Genomic DNA, 18621 nt, shown 5'->3' on the forward strand with positions numbered 1-18621 from the left:
ATAGGACAGGAATATTTCCATCAAATCCAATTGTGGTCCAAACCCAACCAGCTGTTAAGTCAAGCAATAAGAATGTATGCACACTTCTGCTTAATAAAATTTGAATCAAACACTTTGCATCTGATTCTCCATGTGAGCTTTTATGCAAACTTCTAAAGTGTAAGGAATCCTGGGGTGGAAAAGCTGTTCTGAGAGCTTTCACATAGTTCATATAATTAGGGAAACCACTTCCTTTGATTGTAAGTGTTCAAAACAGCTGAATTTCTTCTATCAAAGGAACTCTATGATTTGGGTCATCTCTTTTACTTCCTCTTTCATGTTTCCCAGGATGAGAGGTGAGAGGCTGCAGAGCACATTATTGGGGGAAAAATCACTTTTTGTTTTAAGGATTGAACTTGGACTATTCAAAAGGTTGCCATTTGGGAGCTCTCTTTCTTTCCCTCCCTCTGTTTCCTTCCCTTTTCTGTTGAGGTCCTTCAGTAGCGCTGGTGAATGTAGTCCAAACCGCCAATTTAAGACTGAGAGAAAACTGGTTTGTGATTTGTAAAGAAAGAGATTGTATTTTTGCTTTGTACTGTTTGGGATGAATGTGTAATTAGAAGGGGGCTGAAACTGCAAGGTCTTGCCCTCCCTATCCAGATACCTTTTAGCAGTTCTAAACTCTGACCAGGCCAATGGAAAAAAGAAAAATTAGAGATGTAAAAGAAGATAAAGAAAGCCATTACCTCTGCTTTTGAGAATAGTTATCTAGTCTCTCTCCTTAAAAGTCTCTTCCCTTAAACACAAACACCACACACAGGGAAATCAAGTAACCAGCTAAAGGAGAAAAATATTGCTTGTGTTTGAAAATCAGTGCCAAAGCGGTGACAGTGTTAAGTGTCACTTATTCCAAAAGACTTTCTCCTGCCAGCCACCAACTCTAATCTGCAGAACAGATCCTCTTTCCACAATATCTCTCCTCCAATTAAAAATAAAAATGATTGCAAAGAGCACCCATGTGATTTGAAAAGCTATTTAAGTTAACTGGGAATCTATCCACTTAGACTACACTCCAAGACAAACTTAGGCATGCCTAAATCCATTGACTTTACTGGGCTTAAATGCAAGCAAGTCAGAGCATGGCAAATGACTTCTGAGAATTATCATTTCCTTGCTAAGCCTTGGTACTATCAGACATATATATAATCATCTAATGATGCAACTCTTTTTCTTTAAATGGAAGCTAGCTACATGTTAACACCATTATCCATCTAATATTAAAGGCAGTGTTCCTCTCTAAATCAGGGCATGATCTGACAGCACATGAGGCTGATCCAAAATAGGTCTGGGTTTGGTCAGTACACCGAGTGGAGCTCACCTGGCATTCCCATGCAGCCACCCTGAGTCCCACGATGAAAAGAACGTGAGGCATAAATTAATATTGTAAATGAGTAACTATCAGCTGCTGCGGAACATCAACAGGCGAGTTCTCCTGCACTTGTCCCCTGGTTGACGGCTGTGTGAACAGAATGCTGGGCAGGATGGACACTTAATCTGATGGAGCAAAACTCTTCTCAGCTCTCAGCCTGCTCAGTGGTTACTTTTCCAAGGGATCCTGCTCAGGCATGATTGGCGCAGGTAGCCTTTGGCTCATGAGCTACCTTCCCTGTCCCTTTTGGCACCACGCAGAAAACATAATAAGCCTACAGAGAGAAACTGCCTTAGTTTATATACATTTTCCTGACCTGCAAATTATTCACAGACAGAGGCAGGATCTTTTTGTTGTCATTAAATCTCCCTATGGGAAGGAATGACGGGCAGGGCAGGGGTGTACATTTAACGCTTGTTCTTCTTCTTACCTTGAGGCCTAGTAACGCAACTGAGGTGGAGTGTTATCGGAAGGAAAGCAGAAGAGATTAATGCACCTTCTCTCAATACCTTTTGAGTGTCTCTGCAAAGGCCAGTCCAAAAGCCATGAAAATCTTGGGCGGCAGACTGGAGGAAAAGACACCCAGCCAGCATAAGATTATCCCTCAACAAAAGTGCTGTATCTAAGTAGGTGTGTGACAAGAGCGGCACCTTGCAAACTAGGGCTTCCATTTACTTATGGCTAAAAAAGAAGAAATGCAATGCATGCAAAAACAGGACAAATATTGGCATAAAATGCTGATTTATATGTATAGGTGTGCATAATTATTATTTCAAAATAATTGCTATAATTTAAATGGCAACACAGCACGTTTTTCCACAGTGGAAAAAACAGAGACTGGTGACCTGAGTGACTTGGATACCACCTCAGGCTGCTGTCGAGGAGTCAAGTCTTGTTTGGCAACTCCAAGGGGATTCTTCCAGACTCTTTGTTCTTTATCTTTAAATTGGACACAGATTGGACAGTGCTTCAAACAGAGGACAGTGACTGCTCTGTAAAGTAGGTCACATAACCACTCAAGTGCAAACACTGGCTTGACCTTAAATATTCATGGCTGATCTTCCATACTTTGATGAGTTAGGCAAAATATTAGATGCCCACATTCGTGTCTCTCTTTCCCACCCAAAACGTGGCCTGCAGGGGTGGGTACTGCTTTTTTTCCTACTGCAGAAACTCTGTTATGAAAGAAAAGATGGAATAGCTGCATAAGGTCTTCTGAAAGTGCCAGCAGCCCTTCATCCTGAATTACCCCAGTATTCAAGATTTAGGAGACTCCTACCCTTTCCCTTCCAAGAAGGTGTATCTTAGCCTGTTACGTTAGGTACCTTACCGAGTACATATAGTTTTTACCAATGTAGTGTTCATTCCACAAAATTTTGTTTCTATAAGTTGCTTACACATAAAGTGGAAATAAATAGGTTGAATTTATTTTTATAGTTTTTCTTAGTTGGCCCAGTAAGTTCCACCATCAAACCCAGAGATGACCTGCGATAAAAATGTAGCTTTGCACATTAATTTCCAAGTTATTAAAGCTAAGGAAGACAACCAGGATGCAGTTTTAAGTACTTGGGGACATGTGGGTAATATGAAAGGACCCAAAGGATAACAAAGTCCAGAGGGATTTTTTTGTTTTGTTTTCAGTTTTAATTGAAGTTAAATAGAATCTTAAAATGTGGATCATAAGATCCAGCAATGCAATACTATTTAATTTAGCAAGTGCTCAGAACTGCAGTTTTTCCACACATGTTGGCTGCTGCAGAAAATTATGCAAACAGGCAGTGCAATTGGCATTATATCCCATAACCTGTTACTGATCAATATGCTGCTCCTCACCCTACCCCCGCTTATAATGCAAGAACATACACTTTGTGAAAATGCACTGTGGATGTTCTTTTAGTAGATGTCTTATGCTCCTCTTCTTCCTGACTCTCCCACTCATTCTCACACAATCTGAGAAATGCTCAAAAATGCTGAACTTGCACCAACACGCTCACATATCTTTTCCCCATAGAAGCCAAACTCATTTATTCCAGGAAAACGTGACTTCAGAATCCATCCCCCCACACCACACTGCATCCATTTGCCTGGAGTGTGCAGAGGTGCCACTGAACAAATTCAGCCCTTATGAGAGTAATTGGAGGTCTGTGGCCACCATTTCAGAAGCTGGAAAAACAAAAAGATGAGAAACATGCAAAAATTGAATGCAGAAAATTGAAATCAAATCAAAAGCTACCAGAGGACTACCCTGGACAACCTTTGGCCGTTATCACATAGCAATGCATCTGAAACGTTTGCACCAGCGCCGGCCTATGCAAGCGTTGTGGGATCACAGCAAAACCAATGTGAGACCATACGCAATGAACTGCGCCACCACAGAGATTCTTGTCTTGAGCCAGTTCTAAACCCCTATGTGCTGGAGCAGCAATTCTTATGTTCAGCCGATTGGTGTATTTACGTAGCAGTGACTGACGGGTAGCTTTCTCTGTATCTGTGCAGAGCCCAGTTAACATAAACAGGTGCTCAATGTTTCCTTATAACTGTTTATACTGCCCTCTTAAAAAGGAAACTTTCTTCATGCACATCTTAAATGGCAGACAGCGTAAGCAGAGAGGAACTTAACAAGGCTGCAGCTGCGTTATTTTATAATTCCATTTAATCTTTTTCTATCCATTTTATCTGAGATACTAAACCAAAAGCTAGACAAACTATTTGCAAGAGTCACCTTCCCAATAGAAGCAGAAGATGGTAGTAAGATGGTAAGAATGCAAGGATTACGTTAACATTTCTATCAAATACAGTAATTGCTAAACATTGCATTATATTAGAAAGGTTTAAAATATATTCTGGAAATACATGATTATTTGCTCTGGACAACTTTTATATGCTTCCACCTTTATTGAGGTGCCATATGCGCTGTGCAACTGTAGTGAAAGCATAGGCCCAAGTCACAAAATTGCAGTGTCAAGGCATACCGTGAAAAAATGTCTTTTTTAAATGCTGGTGAAGAGCAATGCTGCAAGTCCAGTAGCTTCAATACTGTATTTTGCCAGTACATTTCCCTCATTTTTTACAATAACCTCTACTACAGAAAGCTGGCATTTTAGGATGAATTGATGTAGCCTCAATGTGGAAAAGGTGTTCTTTGTTATTACAAGACAGCAGTCAAATGTACAATTTCCCATCTTAATTCTGGGAGGTTTTTTTAAAACTTGGGAAAATGAAGTACAGTTCCAGGAAGACCCTACCCTGCTTGTTTTGTTTTCCTGAGCTTCTGCATTACTTTTTAGAATCACATCCCTTTTGCTGCTGAGATTTCTCTTCTAATGTCATGCTTTTCGGCAGAGCATATTGATGTATGACAAAATACAATATTGTAGATACTTCCAGCATTGCTCTCCCATCAACATTTTAAAAGGTATTTTTAAAAGGTGACTCGGGCCTATGCTTTCCCTACAGTTGCTCAGCACATATGGAACCCCAGCAAAGGAAGAAGCATCTAAATACTCTCCAAAGTAAATAAATAATCACCTATATATCACATTTTTCTATATGTATAAAAATCGCCTTACTCAACCACCCTCCTTTGCCTACAAACATCCAACTCAGGAAACACAAAACATTCCCCACCACTGCTAATCGCACTTCCTTCTCTCCTTGTCAACACCTTTTTCATACCATGTAGGAATGCAGCTTTTTCCTCCTACAGACTTAAATTTGCATTTGCATTTGAATTGCTTTTTTTTTTTTAGTGCAGGAAAGGTTTGTAGGGAAAGCAGAATTAAAACCGAATATTCATACTGCTAACTAAGTTGGACTTTCAGATAAGAAACTGGGCAGAAAAAGACAGCATAATATAGTAAGTTAATATCTAACCTAAAAACAGGCCTCACCTCTTCTAATAGAGCACCAGCCACCCCAGGAGAAACCCATCCCTGAATGGTGTGTCACAGCAAAGACCTAAGTCAGGTCAAAGGATATGTCTGGATTCAACCCTGAGAAAGCACAACATCACTGAACTGTATCCAGACTTAGCCTTGCTTAGGGTAGACTAACTGAAATCAGCAGTACACAATATAATCATAACTAACCCATACCATTAATTTAAATGGATCTATTTGAAGCATAACTATGCCTGGATTCAGCCCAATATATCATTTATTTATTTGTTCTGCTACTAGTTCATCATATCCATTTCATTAAGGCATATGGGTATCTTGATCTTTTTCTTTATTAGTACTTGATTTCATGATACATGCCGAATAAGCCAGGGTTTTTGGTCCAGGACAGTCTGGCATATAAATATTATAAGTAAAGGGTTTGGTCTAAATGAGTCTGTGCTAATGAACATAAACTTGGTCAAATGGGGTGGACAAGTTTAGCCCGGCTGGTTCTCTACCCTTATGAAGATCAACTGAATGGTGACTGTCTTCAGAGATGACATAACTAAGCTGCAGCTTATCTTTCTCACTCCTGCTACATTAACTCAAGAGTCTGTGAAAACAAGCTATGCCTGTAGCTTAGTGAGTCTGTGCTGGAGCAGAGTCAGCACATTTTTGCTCTCTGCCAGAAACCCGATTGCACTATGGGTTCCCCTAGATATCTGATATACAGCAAGCCTGTTGGACTGTTAATGCTGCAGACCCTCAGCTTACGCACAGGTATAAATAACCCTTATGTCACAGGCACACCTTAAGTCTTTGGTGACCTTCACCAAAGGAAATTGGATCCAGAGGAAGTGTTGGGACCCTTGAAACTTCTCATTGCTTGGAAGTGGGGTGTAGGCACATAACAATCAAGCGATGCATGCTTTTCCAGCTTTTCAATAAGCACGTCAGAGGAACACAAGCAAGAGGCTGTCCAATTAATGTGATTGCTGCTACCAAATTACAGCCCAAGCACTATATTCTTACCCTGTCTCTTGCATCCTCAGTCTTTGGTAAGCCTCCAGGATGAGGTGGGAAGCCTCCAAAATGTATACACGTGGATGGGAAAAAACATAATTAAGTTGATATAACTTTGCTCATTCCTACAGCTAATGAAGAAGAAAACGGCCTTTACGCTCCTTAACACTGGTTTGCCACCTTAGTCCCCACTTGATTATGGACTACAGCTCCCATGACCCCCCATCAGCAAGCCTGATATTCACGGCTGATGTATGCATTTTAGACCAGCAGCATTTAAGGAATCAGGATTGAAACGCACGGTCTCAGGGTTTTCTCTGCCCAAGACATTCACGGTGCGCTTGTGACCCCTCACTCATGGAAGTTTGCAGGGCCCTCCTGCAATGTTATCCTCCTCCTAGGGTCTCTTCTTTGTTTTCCAGCCTCTTCCATGGCTTTTTAAAGAGCAGGGATAATGCAGTATTTTCCTAGATGATGCCATTATTCCATGCAGAAGCCTTATGAAATGTCTCAGTCCTGCTCCGTACTACTGTGCCATCTTGCACTGTGTAGTGGAACACACTGGAGCACATGGAAAGGCAGAGAGACAACCTGGAGTGGAATGGCAGTGGGGAGACTTGTGTGAAGGACACAGCAGTCCTTCTGCAAAGAAAAGAGAAGCAACGGCCTTGGCAAAGCACTCGGTTATGCCTCATGTACAGCAGCCCTTGGGAGTCCAACTTATTAAAGGGCTTTCAAAGCTTTCAAAGCACTTTGAATTATGCCCAAAATGTTCTAGGAAGGTAAAGTCAATTTCACAGGCTCAGTTCCCCACACGCTTCGCAAGGTACCTATGGCAAGACCATCTACTCCATGCAGATACAGGGCAATGATCAACCATATTATAATACCGAAAACTCATTCAAAATTGAGAAATATGTAGCAGCAGACACCCAATGAGGAGTCTGAATAGTGCTTCTACCTGCTGCAGTTACTTAACCTTTCAGGCAAGGCCCAGGGGCACCTGAGGTTTCAAACATCAGTGATTTCAGGAAGCCAGCTCTTTACCCAAAGAATGCAATAAGCAGGTGGCAATAAAAAGCACCATTATCAAATTCTAATCATTTTATTAGTGTCATAGAAGGCTTGGAGGATTTATCAGTAAGGAAGCCAGGAATGCCTTTTCTGTTCCTTTCCAACAAGAAAGGACAGAGACAGGAAATGTTGCCATGTTTGATCCTTCTCCACAATTTCATTTGCAGAAACGATTTTCTTTAACAGATTTCTCTAATGCCTTCCTTAATAATAAAGCAGTGAAGTGTACCAGTGTATAATGCAGTAAGTATAGTGAAGCAGCTAAGCATGATGGATTTAGATGTGAGAAATCCAGATTTAAGTCTGCATCTGACCATAAAGTTTAGCATGGGCTCAGACACCACACAGCCTAACCTGAGTCACAGGGTGGATTAGAGGGCAAAATGAGGCAGCCTAGATATGTCAGCCTGCAGCAAGAGTTGCTTACAACACACGTGAATAATAAATATAGATCAAATACTCATATGAACTGTTATTGACTTTTAGAGGGCTGTGCCTTCCTACTGGAGGTAAGCTCTATAAACAGCAAGGATATGAAGTACATAATCTACAGACATATTATTATAAAACTAGACTCCATATTGATCCACAAGGCAAATACCATCCCCCGCTCTCAGAGATTACCGGTATGTTGAATTTACATATAAATATGTTATAGATGCAAGAAAGAACACTAAGGAAATATGATTAATGTTTTTCTGTTAACAGCTGAACAAATCAAATCTCCATGACTAGGTGGTATTTTATTTGCTGGTTCAAACAACAGAAAACAATGGATTTTAATTAAATCTTTCCAAGACTGAAACTGTTCTGTACTCATAAGTCTGCCAAAAGTATATTTATGGAAATTAACTTGTACAGCATCTCACTGATCTTAAAATAAAAGTTCTTATCTGATAACTTGTGCTGTTATTACTCAAAACATTCCTTATAGACCTAAGCTTCAACCAGCGATAAAAGAACTTTGAGACTGAATCACTCAAGAAAATCAAGGTTTGCACGTGGCGTGCATTTTTCTAACCATAAATTTAACCCTACTGAAAAAATAGTAAGTGAGGATAAATTGCCTATTCTGGATAGAAATCCATATGAGAATCTAGAACATCCGGAATTATAGTCCCAAGCACAATTACCCTGAAGCTCACAATGATGTCATTGAGAGATATTTTACAAGCAAATGAAGCATGTTTTACACTTGGGCTTGCACCCAATGCAATTCATCCATCAGCGGAATGCAAACCGCTGGTGGGAGATTCCCTCTCTCCATTCAGCTCCCATCACACACGAATATTGCTCCAAAGCACCGCAGGGTAAATATGTAGACAGGGGTGCAGAGGGGGAGAACAAGGGGAAATACCCCTGAATGAGTGGATGTCTGCTTCAGACCTGCAGGATGTGGCCCTTAGTATTTAGATTTACTTAAAATCCCACTGAATTCAGGAATGTCAAATCAAATCCCTTCCACTTTCGGCTGCATTCCTACAGGCACCTGAGAGGAGTAAAGCCACTGAACTCAGTGGAACTGACTTCTGAGTAGGTATATATACAGTTGCACCGTTAACCTATCGTGACAACAAGCAGAACACCAAAGTGAGAGATCCTTTAGCCCAGACAACTATAAAAAGCCACCACACGTAGACTCCTTTAGAAAATCCCAGCCCATTATAGTGAGTTGACTTTATTTTCTTTACATGTCAAATACTTAATCAGTAAATACTATCAAGCAAGTCAGAAACTGGGTGGTCTTCAATGGCACAAGTTAGGCATATTTGGTAATTTAAATTTCTATATTATAGATTTAATTTGCTATTTCGTTTCAGTATATTTCTCTTTTCTTGCATTCTGAAATAACCAATGTGCTTGGCTTTGATATAAATGACATAACCTGCTCTGGATTGCTATCTTATAACAGATATGCAACCCAGTCATATGCATGTTTACTAAGAAGCAAATCATACCCTAATACGTGTACACAGGATTGGGCTGCATATCCGTTATTAAACAGCAATGTATCACTCAAGATGCACTCTTAAAGTTTCCATAATGTGCTCTTGAGATATTCTCTTATAGTTTGCATAATCAACAAACCTACTCAGTTAGCATCCTGACCAAGCACGGAAAAGCAGGGTACAATCCAAAACACTCCTTGGAAATAATTTTCACTTATATCTCAGTAAATCTCAGTAAACATACATAGGACAGGATTGTAAGTACTTTCAACCTATTCATACCACTACTTCATTTCTAATTTTGTGAGGGTATTTTGCTACCTACATATAAATAATGTTGTCTTCCTGAGTTGTGTGGCCTTATAACAGAAGCCGGAGTTCATACTGAGAATACCTATTCGTATGACAACATCTTTCTGTAAATAAAGATCTGACTGAAATATGATGTTGCGCATCTAGGCTGCAATCCCGCCTGCAATGAGAAGCATGCAATTCTCAGAAAAATCAACATGACAGGTACTTTTATAACCGAGTGCAAAAGTGCACCACTAGATTAGCAATATTTTAACAAAAGAGAAGCTATCCTATTAGGCTCTTGCTAGACACTGGTTTAAAAATCAGGAAATAAACATGAAGTTGACTCTATCCCATTCACCAACATGCTGAATGTCAAAGTTTACTTTTCAGTATGTCCTCCTATATGCAAAGTTTAATTACATTAAGTCATTCCATCAGAAGTACCCTGGCAACCAACTAGGAAAAAAGGGGGCTGCCAGTGGGGCTGGGCAATATTAAATGCTCGGACACAAGAGGGAAGATACTATAAAAAAAGAAAGAGCTTGTGTTTAGCCACCAACTGAAATGTTACTACTCAGTCATTTTTCTGACAGAAAGAACCAGTTAACTGCATGCTTACCTCCTTTTCTATTTTAAGCAGCTTCTTCACAGCCACCTCCTTGTCCTGAGAGATCCATCTGGCTCGGTATACACTGCCAAAACTCCCTCCGCCACAGTTTTCAAAGAACTGCAAGTCATCAAATTTAATTTGCACAAATGAAGCTCCGAGAGACAACATCTCATAATGACAAAATATACCACGAAAAAAATCTGTAAAAGAAATGGGGGAAAACTAATTATACTTCTGTCGCTACAATTCATTGTATTCTTAAACTTTTCCTTATATGATAATGCAAGCAAAGTTCTGCCGGTAGAACCTTGGACACTCACACTGAGTATATATAAACAGCTAGAAAATCCACTGCACGCTCTCCTATTTTCAGTTGCTGGAACAACTCACGTCTGTCTGTCTGTCTGTCTGTGTGGGATCTGTGCATGCGCACAGAGAGTACAAGACCGGTTCCCTCAGAGTGACATACCCTGTCAAGGGGAAGCACTCTGCAACTGCCAGCTTGCCTAGGAGTTCTGGAATGTGGGGTATGCCATGTATCCATGCTGTGAACACTTTGAGAAATATACATAACCTAAGCCCCTGAACATTCCAGCATAACCACTACTTTAGGCCTCTCCAGACCAAGCCGTCCGTCTGAAAATTCTCACTAAAGCAGATGCAGGGTGAGAAAACTCAGCCAAAGTCTGTTCCAGAAATGGTTTAGCTGTAGTTTCAACGGTAAATGCAGAATAATTTATCTCGACTGCAATAAACCAAACCCCCACATGTTTGCCAACACAGGATTTCTTTTTCAGTAATAAGAGATCATACCATATTCCTTATAAGTAGAACAAACATTCTTCCCTTAAAGTTGTGAGTCACAGGGCATCTTCTTACGGATTATGATCCAGCCTAAGTCTGACCCCCTGACTAAAAGATCACACTGGAAAATCACACCTGGAATCTCCAACATGGTGAGTCCTCCCCTGGCACCAGCCACGGTCTCTGCCCCCTTTCCTGTCCTTTCTTCTTCTTTTGGACTTGGAGACAGGCATGCTGGAAACTGAGGTGCTGCCCTCAAGAGTTTGAATGAGTGGCTTAGTATTTTGGAGGAGAGGCTATATGATGTAAGGTGTCCTGCCTATGTATGGGAGCTCAGACATGAATTCTGCCTTGCACTTCAGTTCTTGTGCAAGTTGCTTTTCTTTCAGCCTCACCAGTTTGCCTTCAGAGAGAATTAGTACTTTGCGACTGACCATATGCACCATAACAGCCATTTTATCAATGTGAATTGATTAATGGCTGCCCTCCTATGGCAGCCATTTTGTGAGAGTACCCACAAAATTGCAAATGCGCCCACAGATTCAAAAAGAGAGGAAAAACCCTGTCACACGCAATGTTCAGGTTAGCAGAAAAGTTAATTAACCCCAGTCTTCAAGAATGAGAACAAACCATAGGTTAACTTGGGGTTGTTTAAAACACAAACGACTCCAAGTTGTCAGGAAACAACCTGTTGTCAAACTTGTTGTCATGGAAACAACCTATGAATCCCACATTCCTAGGCCAGCTGGAAGCCTGAAGCAGCTTGTGCACAATGCAGATCGCTGCAACTGCTATCAAAAGCAACGTGATGTACGAACAGGGTAAATGTAAATTTTAGGGACATGACAGTGTACCTGAAAAGCCTGACTCCATCTCACAGTGTGGCAATACTGTGCTGTATATCCAACAACAGAGCTTGTTCAGTTGGTTAGTTTTAAATAACCAACAAAGCAAGCACAATCACATAGCAATTTACAAAGACTCTGGGAGGACTTTTTTGCACAGTTCTGTACTGAACAGGTTACTCTGGTCTTGCAGAGAGTTCACAGCTGGAGAAATAAGTGACTGCCATGAGCTGTTTCTTGACCAAATTCTATTACATTGCAAAGCTGTATTTGAGTGAGTGCACACGCACACGTGTATGTATCACAACCATTCTCTGGGTCTAGCCCCTATATATTTTTACTTGAGAACGCTGTCATAATCAGGGGGAAAGGTAAACCTAAAAAACAGGTTCAACCATCTACTGAGTTTCCATGTCTGCTACTGACTAAGTTATTTCCCCATTACAAATTGGAGATGGGAAGGAGGGGCACAGCTGAGTCTGATTCTCAGTGACTCACATAGCACAACCCAAGGTGCTCATGGCTCAGGTGGTGATATCCACTGGTGATTTTCAAACTATTTGCTTGACTCAGACTTCCCCAGCCTATTGCCCTCCAGAGGTGGTGAACTGCAACTTCCAACAACCCAGCAAGGATGCATGTTTTGAAAAAGCTGCCTTAGCTTTGAAGTGGTGCTTTATAAGCAAAAAAAAAGTGCTAGCTAATGTATTGTACCATCACAACAATATAAGCCTTCCTTATTTTTAAAGTTTCTCCACAGAACTTGTTTCTCCACAGACACTTCCTCTACTAGGGCAGGGAGTAAAAGCAGGTTGCTTTCCTGTAACTGATGTTCTTCGAGTGGCCATCTGTGCAGTCACACATACGGGTGCTGTGCCTGCACAGTGCCTTTGGCCGGAAGATTGATAGCTAACGATTTTTGGCGGGAAAAAGCTCCGCTCCCCCTCCCCTTCTAGCCTATAAAGAGCGGAGCGTCCGCCATTTTGTTCAGTCTTTGAAGACCGAATGTTCGCCCCCATGTGGAAAAAATATCCCTACTATAAATGATATTGGTACCATGAAAAAAAGGGAAACGTTCAGTATCGATGAAAATGTCCACTCACCGACACCAAGAAGGGCCGGCGGGTGGGTTGTGTGACTGCACAGATGGCCACTCGAAGAACATCAGTTACAGGTAAGCAACCTGCTTTTCTTCGTCGTGGCCTCTGTGCATCACACATATGGGTAGATTAACAAGCTTACCATTATTGGAGGAGGGGAGGTGTCCTCAAGAAGAACAGATGAAAGACCGGCCCTGCCAAAGGAGCAGTCTTGCCTAGCGTGAACATCTAGGCGATAATGCTTAGCGAAAGTGCAAAGAGCTGCCCAAGTAGCTGCTCTGCATACGTCATCAATGGGGACTCCCGACGCGAAAGCAGAGGATGTAGCGACAGCCCTAGGCGAGTGGCTTCGAAGAACTCTAGGTAAGTCAATACTAGCCAGCTGATAAGACAGGGTAATTGTATGGACTATCCACTTGGAAAGCCTCTGAGGAGTGATCAGAGCGCCTTGATCTCGGGTAGAGTATTTGACGAAGAGTTTATTTGAGCGTCGAATAGACTCAGTCCTCGATCTATAGAAGGCTAGGCAGTGTCGAACGTAAAGTGAGTGCAACGATCTTTCTAATGGAGTCGTCGGGGATGGAAAAAAGGCAGGTAAGACAATGTCTTGTCCCATATGAAAAGAGGTGGCTACCTTAGGAAGAAAAGATGGATCTAATCGCAAGACAACTTTTTCTCTGTGAAAATTCAGGTAAGGAGGATCTATGCAGAGAGCGCATAGCTCGCTAGCCCTTCGAGCTGAAGTAACTGCCACAAGAAACGCTGTCTTCCAGGAAACAAGGCATAAATCGACTGTTGCTAAGGGTTCGAAGGGAGCTCTTGTAAGGGCTTGTAAGACTACAGAGAGACTCCAGGTAGGCATCAGTGGTCTGATTGATGGGTTAAGATTATGAAGTCCCTACAGAAATCTCTTTATAACAGGCTGAGAGAAGATGGGTGATCTGTCAACTAAGCCACAATGATAGGCGATTGCTGCCGTGTACACTTTAATAGAAGATGGCTTCAGTCCAGACTGATGCAGTTCTAATAGGAACTGAAGGATCTGATGTATAGATATGCAGCATATGGAGAGAACGAATAAGGCTCGGCAAAGGTTGATAATCGTCACCATTTTGCCACATAGGACTTCCGCGCAGACGGTTTTAACGCAGAATCAAGGATGTGCTGAATATCTGGATGAAAGGCTGTCGGCACCGACAGGACGTTGCTTGGATCCGATGACACGGGAGGAACAAGTGAAGAAGCGCTGAACTCACCGGATCTGGAGGCAGGATTCGATCCACTTACAGATGCCATCGATACTGATAGTGAAATGTCAGTTATCGGATTCGCCACGCTGTTAAGTTCATGACGGTAGATCTGGATGGTGAAGCGTGCCGTCCCGTTGGGTTATGAGGTACGGAAGCAGTGGAAGATGGAGGTATTCTCTGTGGGAGATGTTGAGCAGTGTCGAAAACCAAGCTTGGCATGGCCACCAAGGGGTAATCAGTAATCCTGTGGTCCGATTGTGTACAATCTTCGCTATCACTCTCATAGTAAGAGGGATCGGGGGAAAGGCGTAAAGTTCAGGTTGCTCCAGGGGATCATGAAGGCGTCCCCTAGGGATCCGTGTCTGATTCCCGCTCTCGAACAGAAAACATCACACACCTTGTTCTGTTGGGTGGCGAATAAGTCCACATCGGGAAACCCCCAACGACAGACAAGACGGTCGCGCATCCGAGGATCTAGTTCCCATTCATGAGAGATGAGCATGTGTCTGCTGAGAAGATTCGCTTCCACATTGTCCGTACCAGCTAGATGGACTGCCATTGGCGTAATGTCTCTCGGGATGCACCAATCCCAGATTTTCATCGAGAGTCTGGCCAGAGCCGGTGACTTTGTTCCCCCTAGCTTGTTCAGATAAAAGACAGTGGCTATATTGTCCAAAGTTATCTGAACAACTCGATGTCAGAGAACGTCCTCGAAAGAACGCAGGGCCTTGAATACAGCCAGGAGTTCCAGGAAGTTGATATGATTCCTGGATTCTTGATGATTCCACGTGCCCTGAGTGTGTAAATCGGAGCATACTGCTCCCCATCCCAGGAGAGATGCATCGGTACCAAGGGTTACCGAAGGGCATCGGGGTCTGAATGGAACCCCAACAGTCAGATTGGCTGGAACTGACCACCAGAGTAGAGAATGGAGCACAGAGGATGGAATTCGAATCAACTTTGATGGCAAATTCCTCTGTGGACGGAACATCTTGTTTAACAGGAGTTGTATGGGACGAAGTCGAAGTCTGGCATGTGGGACCACAGCAACTGAGGAAGCCATATGCCCCAGAAGTCTCTGGATGGACTTTGCCCGAACTGTGCTGTCTCGTTGCATTCGATGGATGTGGCGAGCAAGAGTTTGTTGTCTGTCCCAAGGAAGGAAGGCTTTTCCCACCGTAGAATCCAAACGGGCTCCGATGAAAGTAATCGTCTGTACCAGAAGAAGAGAAGATTTCTCAGTATTAATGCATAGTCCCAGTTCGTCTAATAAGGCACAGGTCATACGGATGGAAGCGAGAAGTGCTTCCCTAGATTGGGACACCAGCAACCAGTCGTCAAGGTAAGGGTAAATTTGTACCCCTTGGAGGTGTAGAAAAGCGCAGACAGGGGCCATACATTTGGTGAACACTCTCGGAGCGGTAGCCAGTCCGAAAGGCAAAACTGTAAATTCGAATAATTGGGATGCAACAGCAAAACAAAGGAAGCGCCTATAATTTGGGTGAATGGGAATGTGGAAATAAGCGTCCTTCAAGTCCAATGAGGCGAACCAATCCTCTTTCCTTAGCAGTGGCAGAATATTTTGAAGGGTGGTCATTCGAAACTTTTTCGTTGCGATGAATTGATTCAGATTGCGTAAGTCCAAGATCAGACGCAGACCACCGTCCCGCTTCGGGACCGTAAAATATCTGGAATAGAATCCATGAGGACCGTCAGCCCGGGCCACTTGTTGAATTGTTCCTTTACGAAGAAGTTGTTGGACTTCATCGAGCAATACCGGCGAGCATGATGTAAACCAGATCGGACTCAATGGAGGAATGATGTCGAATTCTATCCGATAGCCGTGCTGTATGATGGACAATACCCACCGATCAGATGTGATGGACTCCCAAATGGGGAGTCGGCCTTTCAGTCAGTCCCCAGATGAGAGGGGGGTGGGTATAAAAGGAATCAGAGGAGTGGTTCGTCCGTCCCGTCAACGCTGTCTCCTACCTCCGTCGGAACGACGACGGCCCTGCTGGTACCGTTGTGGAGGCTGTTGACGGCTGCATTGCTGTTGCTGCTACCAGTGTTGAGGCTGCTGTTGAGGCTGGTATGATTGCCTATAAGATGGACGGGTCCATGATCACTTACGCCTGGTGTGGGTCTGTAGCTCCATCCTCTGTGCTGTCATGCGAGACTCATGGAGTTTCTTTAGCTTGTGGTCGGTCCTCGAGTGGAAAAGCCCAGACCCGGCAAAGGGCATTTCCTCTATTCACCTCTTCGTCTCCTTCAGGAAGTTACAGTTCCGTAACCAGACGTGCCTCCGGAAGGAGATGGCACCGACCAAGGCCCTCGAGTCTGTGTCCACATGATGTTGGGCAATGGACAATTGCTGGACGGTGACTTGCATCGCCTCCTTGATGAAGACCTTAGCCAGGTCACCCTGGTGGTCCGGGAGGGCTGAGACGATGTTATGGAGGCGCTGCATAATGAAGTATTGATACCTCGCAAGCGTCGCCTCGTAACTGGAAATTCTCAGTCCTAGGCCAGAGGCAGTGTACACTCACCTGGCCAGGGAGTCGCTCTTCCGTCCCTCCTTGTTCCTCGGTGCGGTGTGACCTCCTGCCTCTCTGCCCTGGGAGGACTCCACCACCACCGACTTTGGTTCGGGGTGGCGGAGGAGGAAGGGTATGTCCTCTCCTCCCGAACCTGGTACATGGATTCGTACCTCTGCAAAGTCGGTTGAGGGAGAGCGGGCAAGTCCCAGGGTTGCATCATCGCCTGTTGCAAGGTGGTGATCAGCGGCAGGACGACTGATGTAGATTGTTCCCCGCGGATGACGTCATAAAACTTACCCGTACTCAGTCCCGGACGCTGGACGGCATCGATCTCAAGGGACTGGACAAGGCGGGACATCAACTCCGCGAAGGAGACGTGTGATTTGTCCGGTGACGCAGGGTCCTGGGAGGTCACAGTGACGTCTGGGGAGGTAGAATCGACCTCCGAATCATCAGAAGCAGCACCATAGTACAGGGGAGCCGATGAAGAGGACTCAGCCGGAGAGAAGGACCAGCTACTCTCATCCTGAGGAGGTATCGGGGACGCATGTCTCGGGCCTGAGGACAGTGGACAGTCGTGAGGAGGTGGTGAAGATCAACCCCTGGGACCAGGGTAGTATCTGACAGAATGCGGATTGCCCCAGGCCTGATAGTAGGGACGGTACCATCCTTCGGAACGGTGTTCCACGGAGCGACTCCTCCAGCTCCTGGGCGGGGACATTTCAACATCCGCCTCCAATGTGGCTGCGGGCATAGGTGTGGGAGACCTAGACCTAGGGGAAGAATCTTGAACCTCCCCCTCAGAAATCGACTCCTGTGGTAGAGTTGGGAGAGGCTCTGCCGAAAGGTCAGCCACACGGTGAGGGGACCCTTGAGGGGTAACCCTCATAGCCGCCTGAAGGGCCGGGTCAGGTGGAGTCAGTACGGTGACTGCCGCCAGTACCGAGGGGGCCATCGAACCCGAGTCACGATGCCTGGGACGCTCCAGATCCTTAGATTTCGACGGCTTCGGAGCCTTCTCCTTCCTGGCCTTCTTGTGGTCTGCCAATTTGTGAGTATCGGCATGCTCGCATTTCTCATGGTTCTTCTTCAGAGAAGCAGGCCAAGCACCCATGGTAGACGCGCCTTCATCTGAAGGGTGAGAGGGCGGAGCCAAAGGGCGTGAAGGCAGAGGAGCAGTGGAAGAGCCAGGCTTCGGAGTGGTGACTAGTGGGTCAGACTGCAGAAGAGCCCGATCCCACAAAGGCCTCCGTAGGCGGTTCTCGTGATTTTTCCTGGCCTGCTTAGAGAAGGCCAGGCAGTGAGAACACTTATCGGTCCTATGCCCTTCCCCCAGGCAGAGGAGGCATAGGTCATGCGGGTCTGCAGGAGACATCTTAGACCCGCATTCCGTGCACTTGCGGAAAGCCGCTCGCTGCGCCATCATAAGAAAAGGAAAAAAGGAGAAGATAGTGCAGAGGGTAAGAATATATTTTTGGTTTTTGGTTTTTTTTTTATAGAAGATCAAAGAGAGTTAGAACGATAGAAAAAACAGAGAACTCTCAAGAGGAACAAGAATTTCTACAAGAACTACTAATACTAACAGGGCTATAATAATTGGGAGAGAAGAACAATCGAGAACAAACAAGACGAGCAACGGTCAGAGCGAGAGTGAAAGTGGCACAAGGCACAGTGAACAGCGATCGCAAAGGCTGAACAAAATGGCAGATGCTCCGCTCCTTATAGGCTAGAGGAGGAGGGGGAGAGGCGCTTTTTCCCACCAAAAACCATTAGCTATCAATCTTCCGGCCAAAGGCACTGCGCAGGCGCAGCACCCATATGTGTGATGCACAGAGGCCACGAC

At 44.1% G+C, this 18621-nt stretch overlaps 1 protein-coding gene across 1 annotated transcript in view; it reads right to left on the reverse strand.

Annotated features, from left to right (window-relative positions):
- The window catches only part of MAP3K20 (mitogen-activated protein kinase kinase kinase 20), a 115941-nt gene that overhangs the window by 85984 nt on the left and 11336 nt on the right, over positions 1 to 18621 (reverse strand). The window contains exon 2 of the mRNA XM_044418202.1: positions 10249 to 10439. Within this exon, the coding sequence (XP_044274137.1) occupies positions 10249 to 10407 (159 nt within the window). The 5' untranslated portion in view covers positions 10408 to 10439. The remainder of the gene's footprint in view (positions 1 to 10248; positions 10440 to 18621) is intronic.

This window comes from Varanus komodoensis, unplaced genomic scaffold, assembly GCF_004798865.1.
Source record: "Varanus komodoensis strain SLA01 unplaced genomic scaffold, ASM479886v1 scaffold9, whole genome shotgun sequence".
Taxonomy (NCBI): domain Eukaryota; kingdom Metazoa; phylum Chordata; class Lepidosauria; order Squamata; family Varanidae; genus Varanus; species Varanus komodoensis.